This window comes from Muntiacus reevesi, chromosome 5 (assembly GCF_963930625.1).
Source record: "Muntiacus reevesi chromosome 5, mMunRee1.1, whole genome shotgun sequence".
Taxonomy (NCBI): domain Eukaryota; kingdom Metazoa; phylum Chordata; class Mammalia; order Artiodactyla; family Cervidae; genus Muntiacus; species Muntiacus reevesi.
Window position 1 is genome coordinate 36,002,995 of NC_089253.1, and position 19,778 is coordinate 36,022,772.

The window sequence follows — 19,778 nt, forward strand, 5'->3', positions numbered from 1 at the left end:
GACTTGGAATTAATCCAGAGGAAATGGAAAATCAGAGAGTTTTAAGTGTACAAGGATGTGATATGATTCATCCTTGGGCTTAGTCACTCAGTTGTGTCCGACCCTCTTTGACCCTTTGGACTGTAGGCAGCTGGACTCCTCTGTCCGTGGGATTTTTCAGGCAAAAATACTGGAGTGGATTATTATTTCCTTCTTCATGGGAACTTTCTGACCCACTGGATTGAACCAGCATTTCTTGTGTCTCTTGCATTACAGGTGGATTCTTCACCTGCTAAGCCATCGGAAAAGTCCTTATGTATATACAGTTATTTAACAAATATTTTTTGTAGTCAGCTTCGTATGTAAACCTAAGTAAGCTTATTTAAACCTTGAAATTCTCCAGGTTTCCTATATCTCAAACCAATGTTACTTCAATAAGTTGATTATATCCATATAAATAGATGAGTCCTTCAGAACGACTGTGTCATTCACTAGCCTGGTATCCAAACCTAAGTCAGCTCTCCCCGTGTTAAAAAGTCTTAGACATTAAAAGTAGAGAAGCCTGACAATAAGACTTGCAATCCTCAGGAATGAAGAACTGGAAAAGGAATCATTTGCTTGCTATGGGATTCAATACAATTTAATCTTGAATATGAAGGTCATCTGGTTAGGAAATACTGCACAGTTGGTGGAAGGACCAGCTGGGTGGAGATGGTGGGGACAGCAGGAGCTGTGTTCTGAAGCACTGTCTGCTCGGCAGCCTCAAATCAGGGGCCGTTGGAGGCAATAGAACCCAATCCCCTCTGGCTGACCCCAACTTGCCCAACTCACCCATTTTTACCGTGGAGACTCCGAGGCCCAAAATGGGACAGGGACTCACCTAAGGTCATAATAATGGTCAGTCTCTATTCTACCATCTCTCCTTGTCACTCCCACCCAGTTCCAGCTGAGAATTCAGACACGATGTAAGCATTAGTCACCCTTATTGTAAAAATGCTATAACAGCCACATTAAAAGCGATCTCACCCAGCACCCTCACACAACATGGCCTTTCGTTCTCGGAGAGGGACTGTGTGAGGCTCTGGGGCGTGGTGGGTGTTTAGTCTCATCTGGATGGAGGTGGGTGCGCTGAGGGGCACCGGGTTGGTTCTGATGAATATTTATCAGAATGGCTGTGAGAGTGTGAATTCTGGGGTCTCAGAGACCAGCATTTGCTCTTAAGCTCCACCACCTCCTCTGTGACCTTGGGCAAGTTTCTGAACCTCTCTGAGGGAAAATGAGTATGACCAGAATGTCAGCATCCCAATTCTTGCTCTCTGAAGTGAAGTGTTGGCATATGTTATATAATGTCTCAATAGGGGCCTGAGTAGCCCCTGTAACCAAGTACATTAACATTTCTGCAGCAAAATATATGATTTTTCACACATTACAGAATAAATAAAGACCATGAAACAACCCTGCATCATTTCAGGTCGGGAAGGCCACTCACAGAGTTATGAAAAACCCAGTGGTATCTGAGAGCTTCAGAATTGCAGTAAAGGATTGTGTAAGCGCGTTGCCAAATACTAAAGAAGAGTCAGGCCCCTTGACAATCGTTTTCTCTTTCAATCTCCCAGCATCGCCAGGAGGTGGCCGTTAATGTCACCACTTTTGTGGACAAAGGTCGTGGAGGATACTAGAGGTTAAGGAAGAGTGGCTATGTGTACATGTAAAACTGATTCACTTTGCTGCATGCCTGAAACTAACATTTTAAGTCAGTACTGTATGTCAATAAAATTTCTTTTTAAGAAAAAGAAAAGAAATCCAGATGCTAGTATTAAGAGGAAGAGATGAGATTCGACTCCAAAGCCTGTGCGTGTGTAAGTTGCTTCAGTTGTGTCCAAGTCTTTGTGACCCCATGGTCTGCAGCCCGCCAGGCTCCTCTGTCCATGGAATTCTCCAGGCAAGAATACTGGAGTGGACTGCTGTGTCCTCCTTCAGGGGATCTTCCCAACCCAGGGATCGAGCCTGCATCTCTTACGTCTACCAGCATGGGCAGTTGGGTTCTTTACCACCAGCACTACCTGCTTCCCACCCAGGTGTGCTGCCCCCGGCCCTGTGGAGGTGGTTTCTTGACCTCTCTGCTCCCCAGGACTCTGGAGTTTAGAAACAGAGTTGCCAGCCAGTGGAGTGGATTGGGAGGGTGGGATGCAGCTGGGAATAGGTTGGGAGTTCAGTTGGCTGAGCCAGACATGTACACCAAAGCAGTGGGTGTTGGTTGCTAGAGCCTGGGATGCCCACCTTAAACCTCTGCAAAACTTCCCAAGGGCCCAGCATACTTTGGCACTGACCAGACATTCAGCTGACTCTCTGGTTGCCCCAGTTTAAAGGCCTCTTTATTTTATCTTTTAAATTAATTTGTTTATTTCTGGCATCGCTGAGTCTTCATTGCTGAGCACAGGCTTTCTCTAGTTGTGGTGAGAAAGGGATACTCTCTAGTTGTGGTGCGTGGGCTTCTTATTGCAGCGGTTTGTCTTGTTGCAGAGCACGAGCTCTAGGGTGTGTGAGCTTCAGTAGTTGCAGCTCGAGGGCTCTAGAGTGCCAGTTCAGTAGCTGTGGCTCACGGGTTTAGTTGCCCAGTGGCATGTGGAATCTTCCTGGACCAGGGGTTGTACCCACATCCCCTGCATTGGCAGGAGGATTCTTAACCAGTGGACCACTCAGGGGAGTCCTAAAGGCCTCTTTTTGACACCATGGGGAGAGACACTGGCCAGAGATCTTACCCATTGGGGTTCAGGGGCGGAGAAAGCAACAATGTCTTCTCAGCATTTAAGTCAGGGCTCAAGCATTTTTGCAAGGAAGGATGGGGGAAGCCCCGTGGTGCCAGGCCACTGGTGGGGAGAAAGGGTGACATGGAGAGTGAAAGTTCACTGCCCCATGTGCCCTTGCCTCCAAGCCCACTCACCCTCTGGAAAGATACATGTTAGATCCCCCCAGGTTGTTTGGCAAAGACTTGGATATCTCCTGCTCTCCATGACATTCTCATCCTTGAGAACTCCTACTCATCCTCTAAGACGCCTCTCAACTGTCCCTGTCAAAGTTATGCCCTCTCATCTATTTTTTGCAGAGCACTTGGTTCTGATGCCCGGACTAGCACTTCTACTTGATCATAATCAACTATTTGTATACCTGTTTCCCCAACCATGGTGAGGGGCCTGGTACAGAGCCTGGCTGAAAGGGAGGGAAGGAGGGAGGGAGAAGAGAAGGAGGCATGAAAAGAGGAAAGGAAGGAAGGGAGGAAGGGCACCTTCCTGACTAAGGGTTGGGATAAGCAAGAACGTGAAAGGAGTTTGAGCCACCTCGGAAGCTCCCTAGACAAGACTTATGAAGGAGAGTGTGGGGTGATGCTAGGCCCCACAGCCCAGAAGTGGGCTTGAATTTAGAGAGACCAGAGCTGAATTCCGGCTCTGCCTCTTAGTGACTGTGACCTTGAGCAAGTCAGTTTGAGTTCTCACCTGGAAAACTGAGACTTCAGTGGGTCCACCGAAAAGTAATTAGAGATCATGTGCTGTATGTAAAAGCAGGTAAACACACATGCTACCACCACCCAGGGAACCCAAATTTATTTCCCGGACTTGAACTCGTGGGTCTGGTTGGCCACGTGGCCATTGACCGCTGCCGGCCTTCAGCTGCTAAATGGCACAAGATGGCCTTGGAGATCCAGACTGAACATTCCCCCATGTCTTCTCAGCTTCCCCTCTGAACCTGAATTTGGGTCTGGATTTGTTTAGGGAGTGGAGGTGGGCGATGGTGGGAGGGGTGGGGCCCCTTGGGGCTGATGGGCACATACTGACCAGGGTTGGCCCCCATTCTGTTCCAAGTCCAAGGTACCTCCCACTGAGGACTATGTTGCCTTTCTAGGAAGGGTGCCAGTGACGTCCAACAGCTTCTAGATACTGACATTAAGGGCGCCCTTCTCTTAAGGGGGCTTTAGACCATCTCAGGAAGGTGTCAGCATCACCCCCTGAGAGTTGGGGGGATTTTCACCCCTTGCCCACACACAAGCTTCATTCACCCAGAAACTGCTGCTCCAGCAGCTCTCAGCAACTTCAACCCAGAGTCACTCCTGCGAGCCGGTGGGTGGGGACGGGCCCCCTGGAAAATCCTGCATGACCCAGCAGAGTTTCAGCTTCCACTGAAACCCAACCCTGCCCTTTGCACAGAGGGCTGGGCTCTGGGGGATTTTATTCTTGCCTTTCACATACCTGAGTTTCTCGCTAAACATGGCAGGCCCTGTCGTGCCTCTGGGCCTTTGCACGTGCTGTGCCCCCCTACCCAGAATGCCCCTCTTCTCCTCTCACTTGAGGACGCTGCCTGGCACAGTGGAAAGGGGGACTCTGGAGAATGAACTTGGATTTCTATTCTGGCTCTGTCACCGCCAAGCTCTGCGACCTTGGATTAGTAATAGTTCCTCTGAGCCTCTTTGTCAGTAAAATGGGTCTCATAATAGCACCTCCTCACAGGGTTTTCATGTGGGTTCTGTGTGACAACATATATGAAGCTCCTGTTTCAGTAAATATGCCCCCAATGAAATGTCCCTTGACCATCAGGGCCTGGCCCAAAGGTCAGCTCTCCTGCAGTAACTTTCTGAGCAGGCAGTCTAGGAAACCCTCTGTCTGGGTTCCAACCCTGCTTTGCCTCTTATAAGCCCTGGTTCTGGAAAGTTCCTTCACCTCTCTTGGACCCTAAATTTCCCCATTTGTAAAGTGGGAATTACAGTACTTTTCTGTGAACATCGTGATGAAACAAAAGAATTTAAAAAACACCCATGTAAGCACACAAGACTCATTGGCAGGGGCACGGATATGATTCAAGCAGTTTACAAAGCTTTTTTCACATATGTTGTCATTTTTAAAAGGTGTTGCTTTCATTTTCATCATTTCATTATATATAATGTTAATATTACAGAATTTAGCAACTTCAGGAATACAAAGAAAAATACCTACCTATAATAAAAGCTGTTGCTATTACCCTGTTATAGAATCTTCTAGGAATGGCAACCTACCCCAGTATTCTTGCTTGGAGAATCCCACGGACAGAGGAGCCTGGCTCGCAAGAGTTGGACATGACTTAGTGACCACCACCACCAGACATTTTGTTAGAGAGATATATTGCGAACACACAGAAGTGCACTGACAGTGTTTCCACAACCCCTAGGCATTCCTACCACCCAGACTGAAGAAATGCTGACATTTTTGCCATATTTTCTCAGATCTATTTTAATAAGGAAGAGAACCACACAGATGCGGTTGAAATATTTTCTTATCCCTCCCTCCCCAGAACACTCATGCTCCAAAGTGTGGTATGTCCCTTCTCTTCCATGTTTTATACTTTTATTAAACAAAAATGTATCAATACCAGCTAGATAGTATGTCCTCCATATTTTCTATACACGGTATCATATTGGACATATTGTTCTATAACTTACTTCTCTTGCTCAGAATACATTTCGAAGATCTATCGAAGTGGGTAGATATAGATCTAGTTTACTTTTTTAATGAAATAATTCGTTCTATAAATATAGCACAGTTTCTTTAATGATTTCTTGCTCATGAGCTGTTAGATTACTTCTAATTTTCTCTGATTACAAGCAGTGCTGTGGTAAAAATCCCTGTGCATGTCTGTGTGTGAACATGTCAGCGAATATTTTTCTAAGCTATAAATAGAAAGGTATCGTTTTGGAGTCAAGACATCAGCATCTTCAATTCTATGAGGTCTCATTGGCCATTTTTTCTACACATTATAGTTACAAGAATGTGATCATTCTGTATATTTTTTAAAAAGACTTTTTAAATTTAATTAATTTATTTTTTGACTGTGGTGGGTCTTTGTTGCTGCACTCAGGCTTTCTTTAGTTGTGGTGAGCGGGAGCTACTCTTCATTGTGATGCACAAGCTTCTCATTGCGGTGGTTTCTCTTGTTTTGAAGCAAAGACTCTTGGTGCACGGGCCTCAGTAGTTGTGCCTCACAGTCTTAGTTGCTCTGCGGCACGTGGAATCTTCCCAAACCGGGATCGAACCAGTGTCCCTTGCATTGCAAGGCAGATTCTTAACCTCACCCTTTGTATTTTATTTATACTCTGCTTTTACCACTTATTGCACACATGCACACACACATCTATCACACACATACATTGTGCTTGTTGATTCTGCAGGTCTTCTTGGCTACTTACTGAGGCCAAGGTATTGGAGTTTTGTGTGATCTTGTTTCAGTCCTGTGAGGTTTTTATTACCTGTGAGGTGAGGGAGGCAAGCTGGGCATATGAAGAGATTCACCCAAGGTTTCCATAATAAGAAAGAAGCTGGTTTTCAAATCCAAGTTTGTTCAGTTCCAATCCAGTGCTCTATCTGCCGCCAAAAACCCGGTAGATGGTTCTACCCAAACCAAATTCTAGGACCCCATCCAAGACCGACTGAATTGAAATCTTAAGGAGGAACCTGGATGTCCTCCTCTTGCCATGGTCTGAATTCTTAACAGGGGATCAAGAAGATGCAGAGGGATCAAGTTAGTAAAAGAGGGATCAAGTTAGTAAAAGGCCAGTGTCTCTGGCCTGCTGGGCTCAGTTGGAGCCATATCCTTCCTGTTATGCCTTGGGATTTTTATTTTATTTTCACAATCCTCTATGCTCTCTGGTGTCCCGTCTTACCATCTGGTAGATGCAGGGAAGGTATCGCCTGGCATGGGAGCCTGAGCAAGCCTTGTGGCCAAGACCACAGAGCCTTTGCTTTTAAAGGAACTCGTTACCATGGAAACTGCAGTCCCCATCTCATCTCTAAGAATGCTGGATGACATGTTTGTAGAGGTGGGGAAGGGAATAGTGAGTTGTGAGTGTGAGGCAGCTCTGCTAAGCTTTCTAAGAAAGATGGGGAGACAGGAGGAAAGAAGGAAGTTTTGGGGGAACTGGAATTGTCCCTTTGTAGAGAAAACTGAGGCACCCTCGGACCCATCTTTGTGCCTGGGATGAACATAAAGATAGTCAGTGACCAGCTGCCCTTCCATGTCCATTTAGGACTGAACAGGAAAAAGTGGATCAAAGCTTCAGAATGGGGGATGTAAGGGCAGCTGTACCAGTCCTAAACATGTTACATATGCCATCCATGTACTCCTCAAAGCAATCTGATGCGACCCATGTATTATGCCCAGCTCCAGGTTAAAACCCATCTAACAGAGCCCAGAGACTTTCCCAAGGTTGCAGAGCTGGTGATGGACAGAGATGGGTTCAGATCGCTATTCTGTCTGTTCCCAAGGTCCCCACTCTAAGTCATGAAAAAAGAACTTCCTGTTTGTTTCTTGTTTGGTTATTATAGAAAAGCTTACTATGAACATATATGTAAAACTCTTTATATGAGCATGTGGTTTCATAAAATGAATGTACCCATTTGCATTCCTAGCAACACCTTGGGAGCATTCCAGTTCCCCTGTATTCCTCACCAGTACTTGGTTTGTACAATCAGTGTTTTGAATATTGCCTCTTTTGAAAGTGTGGAGACGTAGCTCACCAGAACCTGATTGGGTTTCCTTAATGATTCATGGGGCTTTCTGGGTAGCTCAGCTGGTAAAGAATCTACCTAAGACGCAGGAGACCCTGGTTCAATTCCTGGGCTGGGAAGTTCCCCTGGAGGAGGGCATGACAACCCGTTCCAGTATTCTGGCCTGGAGAATCCCCGTGAACAGAGGAACCTGGAGGGTTACAGTCCATGGGGTCACAAAGAGTGGGACACAACTGAGTGACTGAGCACAGTACAGCACAATGATTCGTGATGTTGAACGTTTTTGTGTTATTTTTGTGTTCATATCAAATACCTGTATGTCTGATAAAATGTCTGTTCTTTTATTAGTAACTGTTCCACTAGTAGCTAGCTACTAGTAACTGTGTTGCTATAAGACAATGAATGTGTTGGAACCTGAAAAAAGAATTTTCCAAGGGTGCTGACTGTGAGGAAGATGCATCGGTGCTAGGGAGGCTGTGGACTCTGCCACTCCCAGGATCATCCCATTCACTCTTTCCTCCCTAATACCTGCTCCAGGCCCTGCACGTGGTCCAAGTTCGGCACTTGTTAATGGAACTGAATGCAGACCAGCAATAGACTCATTTCTCAGCTTTCAGGATAACGTCGCTCACACGCCCTCACTTTCTTGAGCATGAGAGAAAGAGGAGGAGTTCCAGGAACTGAATGTACCCCAAAGCCAGTGGTGTTGCTTGATCTAATCTTTGAGCTTCCTCTCAATGCAGATTGTGAGTTGTTGTCCTTCACCTCCCCTGGGTTTGGTGATGGAAAGCGGGGGAATTCAGTCTGGCATGAAGGGAGGATGTCAGGCAGGTGAGCATCCTGGGTTGTACAATATGGTGACAAAAGACAGTTAAAAAGGTTGATTTCTTTGACCCGGATGACTGAGGACCTTCGAGTCTGGGACCGTTGAAACCTTTGCCATCACCTTGCTCTGTCAATCATGTGCTGCCTTAGCTTGGGCTGCTACAGCAAAATACCACAGATTGGGCGGTTTAAATGTTTGTGGCTTAAACAACAAACATTTGTTTCACATAGTTCTGGAGGCTAAGAAGTCCAAGATCAAGGTGCTAGCAGCTTCAGTGTCTGGTAAGGGTCCTCTTCCTGGCTTGCAGACGGCCGCCTTCTTGCTATACCCTCACAGGATAAAGAGATCTTAGGTCTCTCGCTTTTTTCCCCATCATGAGGGCCCCACGCTCATAAGCTCATCTCACCCAAGTTATCTCTCAAAGCCCTACTTCCTCATACAATCACAGTGGAGATTAGAGCTTCAACATATTAATTTTTAGGAAGACACAAATATTCAATCCATAGCCTGTGCCTTTAGTTTTCCTTGTGTCCCTAAGCCCTTCCTAGGTATAGTGAGAGAGAATGAGAAGGAACAGACAAAAATCTTGTAAAATAAGTTAAATACATTTCATACACCAAGTTGCTGACTTTGTCTTTTTCCAGCGGGTTGGGGGGAGGGGAATCCAGTCTCATCTTGCTGGGTTTAGAAAGGCCCCAGTGGGTGCCTCCTGGTCTGTTCACTGTAGTCATGGAAGTTGGTCACCTCTGGAAGCCATGAGCCATACTGTCCAACCCAGCCCCCAGGACAGCCTCGGTCTCTGTGATAAACTCAGCCTAACCTCTCCAAGTCCCTTCAAAGATGCGGCACAGCTCTTCCCTCTGAATCAAGTCATACATTACTTGTGTGAACCAGCTTCTTTCAATTTTAATGGAATTATTGCCCCTCTGGGCTCTCTTTCCAGTTGTTTTAACAATTGCCTTCCATCGAGTTTAGGTTGACATGTACACACTGCTAGCAGGGAAGGAGAGGGTAGGACAAATTGAGAAAGTAGCGTAGATGTATATACACTATCATGTGTAAAATCGAGAACTAGCAGGAAGCTGCCATATAACACAGGGAGCCCAGCCCAGCACTCTGTGATGGCCTAGAGGTGTATAATGGAGGGGTAGGGAGGCTCAAGAGAAAGGGGATATATATATATGACTATGAGTAATTCTTGATGTTCGGCAGAGACCACCACAACATTGTAAAGCAATTTGCCTCCAATAAAAAAAAGAAAGGAAAAAGAAAAAAGAAGAAGCCCAAATGCTTAGATGGAAGAGGAGGCAGTTGGCCAGAGAACAGGGGAAAGAGTGTTCTAACATGAGGAAGTTGCATATGCAGAGACTGGAAAGCAGAAGGAGGGGGAAAGACAAAGACAGAGGGAGAGAGAATGTGAATGACTCCTTCTAAAGCAGAAACGTGTTCAGTATGTTCAGGGCACAGAAGGGGATGATGAGATGATTAAAGAAACCCCCAAAGGGACATGAAGAACCTCATGGGCCATGAGGGCACTTAGATCTCATTCTGTGGGCCATGAAATCTAAGAAGGAATGTTAGAAGAATCAGTCTGGGGAGAGTATGGAGAATTGATATGGGTGGGGATCATGATGGCTGAGGTCCACTGAGAGACTGCTGTGAGTCATCCAGGTGGGAGCCGAGGGTGACCTCTTCAGGTAACGGCGTTTGAGAAACGATAATACCTGATGTTGGAGCAGGTACAGGAAACGGGCATTCTCAAATCCTGCTGCTGAGATAGCTGATGCAACTTTCTGGAAAGCAACTAAGGAATATGTAACAAAGCTTAAAAAACGGGTATTACTTTTGATTCAATAATTCCCTTTCTAGGACTTATTCTACATAAATAAGAATGTGCAATTCATCTCAATATTAAATATAAAAGGAAAATGTTGAAAACAAATGTCCAACACTGGATATCAAACATATATATGCAAATGATATTTTAGACATTAAAACCATACTTTAAGAGAAAAATTAAAACAGATAACCAACAAGGGCCTACTGTGTAGCACAGGTAACTCTGCTCAATATTCTAATAATCTAAATGGGAAAAGGATTTGAAAAAGAATAGATACATATATGTGTGTGCATGCGTGCTACAGTTGTGTCCAATTCTTTGCGACCCCCATGAACTGTAGCCCACCAGGCTTCTCTGCCCAGGGGATTTTCCAGGCAAGAAAACGGGATTGGATTGCCATGCCCTCCTCCAGGGCATCTTTCCCACCCAGGGACTGAACCCATATCTCTTATGTCTCTTGCATCAGTAGGCGGGTTCTTTACCACTAGCGCTACCTGGGAAGCCCTACCAGGAAAGTCCCTAAAATAAAGATTATAAAAGAAAACAAAGCATTTTAGAGGTTTACTGTTCCACTAAGGATCATTGTTGTTGTCAGGCACTAAGTCATGTCCAACTCTGCAACCCCATGGACTGCAGCATGTCAGGCTTCCCTGTCCCTCACTATCTCACTGAGTTTGCTAAAACTCATGTCCATTGAGTCAGTGATGCCATCCAGCCATCTCATCCTCTGTTGCCCCCTTCTCTTCTTGTCCTCAGTCTTTCCCAGCATTAGGGTCTTTTCCAATGAGTTGGTTCTTTGCATCAGGTGGCCAAAGTATTGGCCTTTCAGCTTCAGCATTAGGCTTTCCGGGGAATATTCAGGGTTAATTTCCTTTAGGATTGACTGGTTTGATCTTCTTGCAGTCCAAGGGACTCTCAAGAGTCTTCTCTAGCACTACAATTCGAAAGCATCAATTCTTAGGCACTCAGCCTTCTTTATGGTCCAACTCTCACATCTGTACAGGACTGCTGAAAAAACCATAGCTTTGACTATACAAATCTTTGTCAGCAAAGTGATGTGTCTGCTTTTTAATATGCTGTCTAGGTTTGTCATGGCTTTTCTTAGCTATTAGTAAATAAATCTAGTATTAAACTTAAAAAACAAAGAACAAAAATAATTGCTGTCCATCAACAACTTCAAGGGACTCTTCTAAAACAAAAAATACCATTCACTGGAATTCCACACTCTGGCTCAGGCTCCTCCCCCTAAACTCCCTGGGTGTATTAGTCATTGATTGGCTCTTCTTTTCCAACCCAGTTCTCTTCTGGCCTCAGAACTGAGACAAGGGAGTTCAGGTGGCTCTGGAGCCAGGCTGTGTGGCGAGCGGGTGGAGAAGAGGTGGGGACGATCGTGGCTGGGCTGCCAGACCTGTCTTGTCATTGTTGTGGGGCCAGGGGACAAAGGCCATCCCAGAGGCTCCTGCCCTGGGAAAGGACAGTTTCCTCCCTTCTGCGCATCTTTACAGTCAGGGCCCTTTTAGGACTTGGTCCCTGAGGCTTGACTGGGTGCTGAGTTGTATCACGTTTGCTGTTGAGTCGGTCAGTCATCTCTAACTCTTTTGTGACGCCATGGACCGTAGCCCACCAGGCTCCTCTGTTCATGGGATTTTTAAGGCAAGAATACCGGAGTGGGTTGCCATTTCCTTCTCCAAAAGGGTGGTACTGCCCCACTGGGAGTCGAACCCGGGCCACCTAGGTCAAAACCAAGAATCCTAACTGCTAGACATGTGGGAGACAACGGGATATATCACCCTTGGGGGCGGGCTATCTGAGTTCAGGGCTGGCTGAGCATGGCAGAGTTGGGAGGAGTTTCGAAGCCCATTCAAGTTGTCAGAGATCTCTGCCCCTCACCCTTGGCATGGTCACTGAACCAGAAAGCAAGATACTGGATTCCAGTCCAGTGGAGTAGACTGGCTAAGAGTGTGGGTTCTTGAAACAGTCAGCCTGGGTTCGAATCCTTGTTCAGTCGCTCAGTTGCTGGCGTGTCCGACTCTACAGGTTAGAATCCTAGCTTTGCTATTTTCTAGCTGTGTCATCTTGGGCAAATTACTACTAAATTTTTTGCTGCGGGGTTTCCCTACTTTGTGGACTGTTTATGAGAATTCAATCAGTTAATTCATCTAAAGTATTTTTAAAAGGACTAGTGTGTGAAAGTAGTGAATAAACGTCAGCTGTATCATTGAGCTGTGCCTGGAGATTGTAGTGGGTACTTGGCATGTCTTAGGGCCTCCACTTTCCCCATCGGAGCAATGGGAAGAACCACAATGTCCTTCCCTTATTCCCTATCCTTTGAACTTGAGATCCCTGAGATGGGCAATGCCTCTCCTCAGTGTAGGTTGGAAGTAGAACACTAGATGCCCATCTGGTTGTTTCCCAAATGTCCGTCTGCAAACTGGGAATGGCAGTCCAGTGCCCACCCAGTGAATCTCAGGGCTAGGGGTCAGTTGGATATTTCTGGACCACTCTCTGAATCAGTGCTGCCCTCTGTGAATATCTGGGCCCCCACCTCGAGCCTAGGAGGCAAGCCATCCTGGGCCCAACTAGTCTTCATCACCTTTCTCGGGTAACAAAAGTGGGTTTGCATGAACATGATTCATGGCGGTGTACAGGCCATCAGGCCCACACTGCTCCCAAAGCTTGTGGGCACTGCGGGCCCAGGGGCCTGGTCCCAGTCCTGGAGAGGTGGGCACTCTGCCCTTTCCCCAGCAGTGTCCTGGAGCAACAGCTGGGGAGAAGAACACTGCACTGGGGTCTGTGGGCCTTGGGGTACACATGGGACGCTTAGAATCTTGTAGGACTTATGGCAATGAAACTGCTCACAAACAAAGTACAGGCTTGCCTGTTGGCTGGGGTCACAGAGGAAAAGCCCAGGGTGCAATGAGAGGCTATAATGGAGAGTTGAATTTGGAAGACCTTCAGAAGCTTCAAGCCAAGGGCGGGGCGGGCACTGGAGGGGAGAGAGAACTGTGTATCCTGCTTGTTGTTGTTCAGCTCCTCAGTCGTGTCCAACTCTCTGCGACCCCATGGACTGCAGCACCCCAGGCTTCTCTGTCTTTCAGCATCTCCCGGAGCTTGCTCAAACTCACGTCCACTGAGTTGGTGATGCTCTAACCATCTCGTGTTCTGTCGTCTCCTTCTCCTCCTGCCTTTGATCTTTCTCTGCTTAAATTGATCACTTAACCTAGCAACATGTCCTTAAAAACTCTTGGTTACTTTTTTCTGCAAATATTTTTTACATTTTGTGTTTTCCTAACCAAACTCCCCTTTCTAGACAAATGAGTGGTCTCTGGTTGGGGTTTTGTTGTTGTTATATTTACTATTAGAAACTACATAGCCTCAAGCTTTTTCCTTAGTAGGGCCACAGCTCAAGGTGCTCCAAGGCACTGAGCTCCCTGGGGGCATCACCTCCCTTAATCCTCATGGCAAGCCCACCCTATGAGTACTTGCTCCTATTATACAGAAGGGCCGCTGAGGCTCAGTGAGGTCAATGATTTGCCCAAGTCACATAGTTACAAATGGGCTCAGCTGGAAAAAAAGAATTGAGAACGTTCCAGTTTCCGACTTCTGGCTGCTTACTGCTGTGTAGTACTGTATTTCTCATCATTTCTTTAGGAAAAGTTCTCAGAAGTGTAATTACTGGATCTGAAGGGCCTGGTTTGTTTTTTTATTTTTAAGGCTGTTGACACATGTGCTCACAAACACTTTACACTGATATCAAAGAAAGAAAGATATGCTTTCAGCAAATATCACCTTCCATGTTCCCCACACTGGTTCTTCTTCTTTTTTTAAAAAAATATTTATTTGACTGCACCAGGTTATAGCTTGTGAGATCTAGCTCCCTGACCAGGGATCAAACCTGGTCTCCCTGCATTAGAAGCTTGGAATCTTAGTCACTGAATCACCAGGAAAGTCCTCGTGTATGTTGTGTAGCCCCTCTCCACCATGCTTTCGCATCTCCACAGCATCTCTCCATCCATCATCCACTCGGTGCGCATCTACCATGCACCTACCTGTTCCTTGAGACATCGATGGGGCCGGGGCTGCAGGTTCCCTCAGCTGCAGGAGCTGGTGTTTATCTGACTCCCCTACGTGGGTGTGTGGGTGTGGCCAGGCCTGCGTTCCCCCAGCCCCTGCAGGGACCTGAAACTCTCCCCGCAGGCCTTGTTCTGACACGGGGCTGGCCATCTGGGGCATCGGCTGGGAAAACACCCCACTTTCCTTCAGTGTCTGTACCTCCTCCCTCCCTGTGTTTCTCAATTCCCAGAAGCCAAGGGGGAATCCCACGGGCCTGGGTGACCCAGGAAGGGGAGAAGTGGCCCATTTTCTTGGGCTTCAGGAAAGGTGCCTCTGCAGTGCTTTCATTTTCCCTGTCCTCTGTCTCCTTCACTTCATCCTCCCCTGGCATCTTCCTCTTGCCACCCCAGGCAACGTCCTGCCCCACTCTGCTTGGGACCAGCCTAAGAAAGCTCCTACCTTCCTGGGCCAGGGGTAGCTCTCTCAGCTTCTTTCCTCTCTCACTGGGAAACCCTCCCTTCCTTTCCATATCTCTCTTGCCCCATAAGTTTCCAGAATGTGGGCTTAACTCAAGACACTTTTCTGGGTATACATGACAATTTGAGGCTTCCCTGATGGCTCAGAGAGTAAAGAATCTGTCTGCAATGCAGGAGACTTGGGTTTGATCCCTGGGTTGGGAAGATCCCCTGGAAAAGGGAATGGCAACCCACTCCAATATTCTTGCCTGGAGAATCCCCGTGGACAGAGAGCCTGATGGGCTACAGTCCACGGGGTCACAAAGAGTCGGACATGACTGAACAATTAACACACACACACAGGAGAGTTTCAGGTGGTAAATGAACTGAGCATTAAATAACCCTGAGCTACTAGGCAACAAAAGTTTTCAATTATTTTATTTTCAGTGCTCTGTCATTCTTGCTGATCTCCTCCAAGAGTCTCTATTTGATGATGATGTATCTTTCAACATTTATAATGTGGCTTTATTTTTATTTATGGGGGGAGAATATGTCTTTATTCATTTTTATTTTTTGGCCACACTGTGTAGCATGTGGTATCTTAATTCCCTGCCCAGCGATCAAACCCACACATTCTGCATTGGAAGCATGGAGCATTAACCACTGGACCACCAGGGGAGTCCCTAATGTGGTTTTATTTTTAGTGTACTTATTTTTACAATTCCTTTCTGTTTTAGGCAAGCAGTACAAAATACCCATTTATATTGTTATGTTTTCTAATTTTTCTGCATACCTACCCCTGTACCTAATCTCATATAGATGGAGTCTATATAAAATCATATACAATCATCTATATACATGATTTTTTGAAGTGTAGCCTTTTTTCTCTTTCTTTCATCACTTGTTTCTTTTTTCTCTCCCTCTTCTCTTCTCCCACTGGCAAGACCAGCAGCATAATTTTCAGGGCCAAGTGCAATATGAAAATGCAGTACCTTATGCTTCAAAATTGTTAAGAATTTTGAGATGGAGACGACAGAGCATTTGACCAAGTCCAAGACTTTTCTAAGTGCAGGGCCCTCTGATGCACAGGCCACCCGGCTTGTGGGATCTTAGTTCCCTCAGCAGGGATTGAACTCATGCCCTTGGCAGCAGAAGCACTGAGTTCTAACCACTGCACCACCAGGGAATTTCCACTCACCTTTCTAATTTACCCACTTTCATAACCTGGTCTGTGTTCTTCCATACGTTCCTCCATGTTCACATGATCATACCAATTCCCATGGAAATCCCTCCAAATGGTATAAGTCTATTTTATTCTTTACAAAGGCTGCATAAGATGTCATGATGTAAATGAACCATATTTATTCTGCAATTTTCCCAACACATTGGCATTCACTTCTTCCAATTGTTTGCTGTTCAAAAAACTGTAATGAATATTTTTACATTCGGGCATCTTTGCATTGTAAAGTGAATTCTCAAGGCAGGGTAAAGGTTCCTTTTCAAATGAATTTATTGCAGCAAAAATGTGAATCAAATTTATGGAAAAATGTGAAACATAGGCAGAAACAAGGTCTGGGAAGTGAGGACCCTGCATTGGGCCCTCTGTGAACTGAGGCCTGGATGGAAGGAGGCTGAGAGGTAATGTCTACTTTTGTTTCTGCAGCACAGAAGTCCAAACACAAAAGTCAGCATAACTTCTTGGGATAAGGGACAGGAAAATGCCCGTGACACAGAAAACAAGTCGAGTATCGCTGATATCAATAAACTGCCTTGGCAACAGTTGTCCTTGGAGTTGAGACCCCCTGCTCACTGTTTCACTCAGTCAGTCAATCAACAAACACTGTGTTGGGCACCCTGGGGGATGTGGGGCTGACCCAGACTTTGGCCCAGCCCTCCAGGGTTTTCTGATCTAGTTGAAAACATGTGTGCCTTTATGTATGAGAAATATTTTCTCAGACCCACAGAGAGGTGTACAGAAGTGAGCTAGAGCCCCCCTAATACACACATACAGTTACAGCCTCATACACACTCATATATACATGCAAAGACATACACTCAGGGTACACATACTCCCACAACCACATACACACACCACAATCACACACACAAGCACTGCAGCCAGCATTCCAATTCCCCCCTTTCCCAGCACACACAGAAATAACAATTACACTGGTGTGCTGGGACCATTGCTGTGGGAACTGAGATTCTGAAATTCTAACTTGAGGGCATCTGAATTCTTGTTCCAACTATGATATTAGCCGCAGAGTCTGTGCTCTGAATTCAGAGTCATTTCACCCTCAGGAGGTCAGGCTAGGCAGCCAACCAGGGAGTTGGTGAGAACAGGCAATTAAAGGTCTAATTATTTTCTGTCTGAGTGATGGAGTAGCCTTGTCGGATGTTTGTAGGGAAGCTGTGTCTGCAGGTACGTGCACGCATATGTGTGTGTGTGTGTGTGTGTGTGTGTGTGTGTGTGTGTGCATGCACGTGTGCGCATGTGCACAGGTGTGTATGCTCATCCAGGAGTGAGTCCATGGAATATTCTCAGATGAGGCCGAGATTGTGTAGCAGTCATGCCTGAATCTTCAGCTCTTGCATCATTCAGGCCAGGCCGGGCTAGGCTGTGATAATAAACACATCTCAAAAATCATTTCATTTCATTCATTTAGTTGTTATTGAGTCGCTAAGTGGCTTAACACTAAATAGCCTCACTTCTTACACAAAATTCAAGGTGGGTCAACATCCCCCTCCATCCTGTGGTTGAATCTGGAACCCAGGATCTCTAATTCGGCCATAACAGAGCAGAAAGAGATGGAGGCGGCTCATTGACTCTTACCTACCTTGGCCTGGCAGTGGGCATATGTCTTTCTGCCTAGACATCAAGGGCTCCAAACTAAGAGCAGGAGAACCTGGAACCATAGAGGAGTTCCTTAGTAAGCACACAGTCCCAACCATATCCCCCCTTCATGTTTCTGCAAAGCAGAATATCCCTGCCTATTCCTTGAAGACAGTTCAGATCCTGTCTCTGCCACTTGCTAGCTGGGTGGCTTCAGGCCATGTATCAGCCAGCATCCCAACAGGAAACAGGTGGTACCTTCAAAATAGGAGTTTGAAGGGGTCTTATTTGGAAAGAATAATGTGATAACCAGGTGCTTGGAGCAGCTGAGCTGTCACCACCCTTAGCCAGAGGAGACAAGACCACAGAGCAGTCAATGAGATCCAGAAGGAGAAAGTCAGCAGAGGTGAGCCCCTGGGGATAAGCAATGACCTTCAGATGAAGGATCAGGCTACCCAAGGGATCGCACGAGCAGAAAGTCAGGAGGATAACACCACGACTTCACGGATTCACTCCTTCCCTCCCTCCTCTCTCTGGGGGGCTCCCCACTGGCTGAGCCCAACAGAAGCCCAAGGGCCCTACAAGATGCTGATTAATCCAAACAGGTCAGCCTCTCAGGGCAAAGTGGACAGAGGTTCTGGAGGAACAAATGGACACAGTCTGGCACAGACAACTGATTTCTATTTTCTGGGCTTCCCTTCTCTAATTTCTTAAAAGTGGATGCTAATACCTACCTCACTCTCTTACTGAAGGAAAATGAAACACTGTACGCAAAGACCTGGCATATAGTCGGCCCTCGGCAAATGTTAGTTTCTCAGTGTGTGAAGGTACTTCGTAGTCCAATGGCTCTCAGTCTAGGATGTGCCAACTTCCCTAAAGTCTGGTATGAATTTCTCAAACGAATTTTTCAAACCAAAAGTGTTTTTCCTAATAATAACTCCCATTTTCGAGCTACTTATATATGTGATGTATTTTACCGGTATTGTCTCCTTTTAGCCTTACAATACTTTCTTAAGTGTTACTGTAAATGAATTGGGACTCTGGCCGAGAGCAGTGAGTAACCCCTCTGTGGTCACTCAGCAAGTGAGTGGGTCTGGCCCCAAAGCCACAGTTGTTCCTTTTTGCTCTCCTCTGATTTCTGAGCACGTGTGCACAATAATAGATGAAGTGGGGGATGCTGAGAATTTCCGTGCCCTGAAGGAGGTAAATGCCCCCAAGGTTGAGGGCCCTGTCTTAGCAGAGGCCCCATGTAGACACTGCAGGCTCCAATGAGTGCCCCTACCCTTCACCTGTGTGCCCTCCTCAGGCCGGAGTTCACTCACCCACCACAGCTGTTGCTGGTTAATTTCAGGTCACCCATCTCCGACCCCATCTGACCAGCCCAACACCACCAGTGCAGAGAGCCAGACCTTGGAGCCAGGTGAGGAACGATCTTACTGGGCTCATAAGCAGTTTTCTGAGACCAAGCAGGTGGTCTACTGGTGTGATGGAAAAGGGAAATATGGGTTTTTATGGTACCAGGGAGGTTCCCTAACTTCAGACAACACTTCTCCTTCCTGACCCAATGCCTAAAGTTCCACCACTAGATTCACTTTGAGATCTTAGTGCTACCATCTTTGAGAGGCTATTGATCAAAAATCACACACATGTGGGCAAAGTATTCAGTGAGCATTTAAAGAGGATTTGTTGAGAACAAGCTAAAGGACTCTTGGTAGGGGTAGTGGGGTTCCATCAGATGGGGCCTTGTTTAACTCAACAGATGTTTAAGGATTTACTCTGTGCAAAGTTTTGTGTAACCCTGGGCAGAAACAGGAGGCAGGCTCTGGGGAAGAGGGAATCACCATCCACTGAAATGGCCCATCATTAACTCCATCATCAACCCCATGTCCATCCTTCAAGGCTCAGGGGTCATGATCACATCCTCCTTGGTAGTAACCTCAAAATAGTGGAGGAGCCTGGGAGGGGAAATATGGCCATATTAGTACCCAGAGGTACTCCAAAATAGTACCCAGAGGAGGTGGGGGTGGGGGAGGGGAGGAGGGATGGGGGTGTCTCTGAGCCCACAACCTCCTTTCACACAAAGTGACTCTGGAGGCGGAGGCAAGAGAGAAGAGTTTGTGGGGACTGGACACCCCAGGGTTAACTCATCTTAACCTCTAATCACCTTCGGCCCTATCCTCTCCTGATGCTAAGGAGGGCCAAAAGGTCAGGGGAGGAGCCAGCCCAGCCCCCATTTTGCAGACAGGAAGGCTGAGGCCCAGAG

At 46.5% G+C, this 19,778-nt stretch overlaps 1 protein-coding gene across 1 annotated transcript in view; it reads left to right on the top strand.

Moving 5' to 3' along the window:
* Positions 1-19,778, top strand: part of CD6 (CD6 molecule) — a 44,095-nt gene that overhangs the window by 11,793 nt on the left and 12,524 nt on the right. Inside the window, exon 2 of the mRNA XM_065936514.1 lies at positions 18,867-18,935. Within this exon, the coding sequence (XP_065792586.1) occupies positions 18,867-18,935 (69 nt within the window). The remainder of the gene's footprint in view (positions 1-18,866; positions 18,936-19,778) is intronic.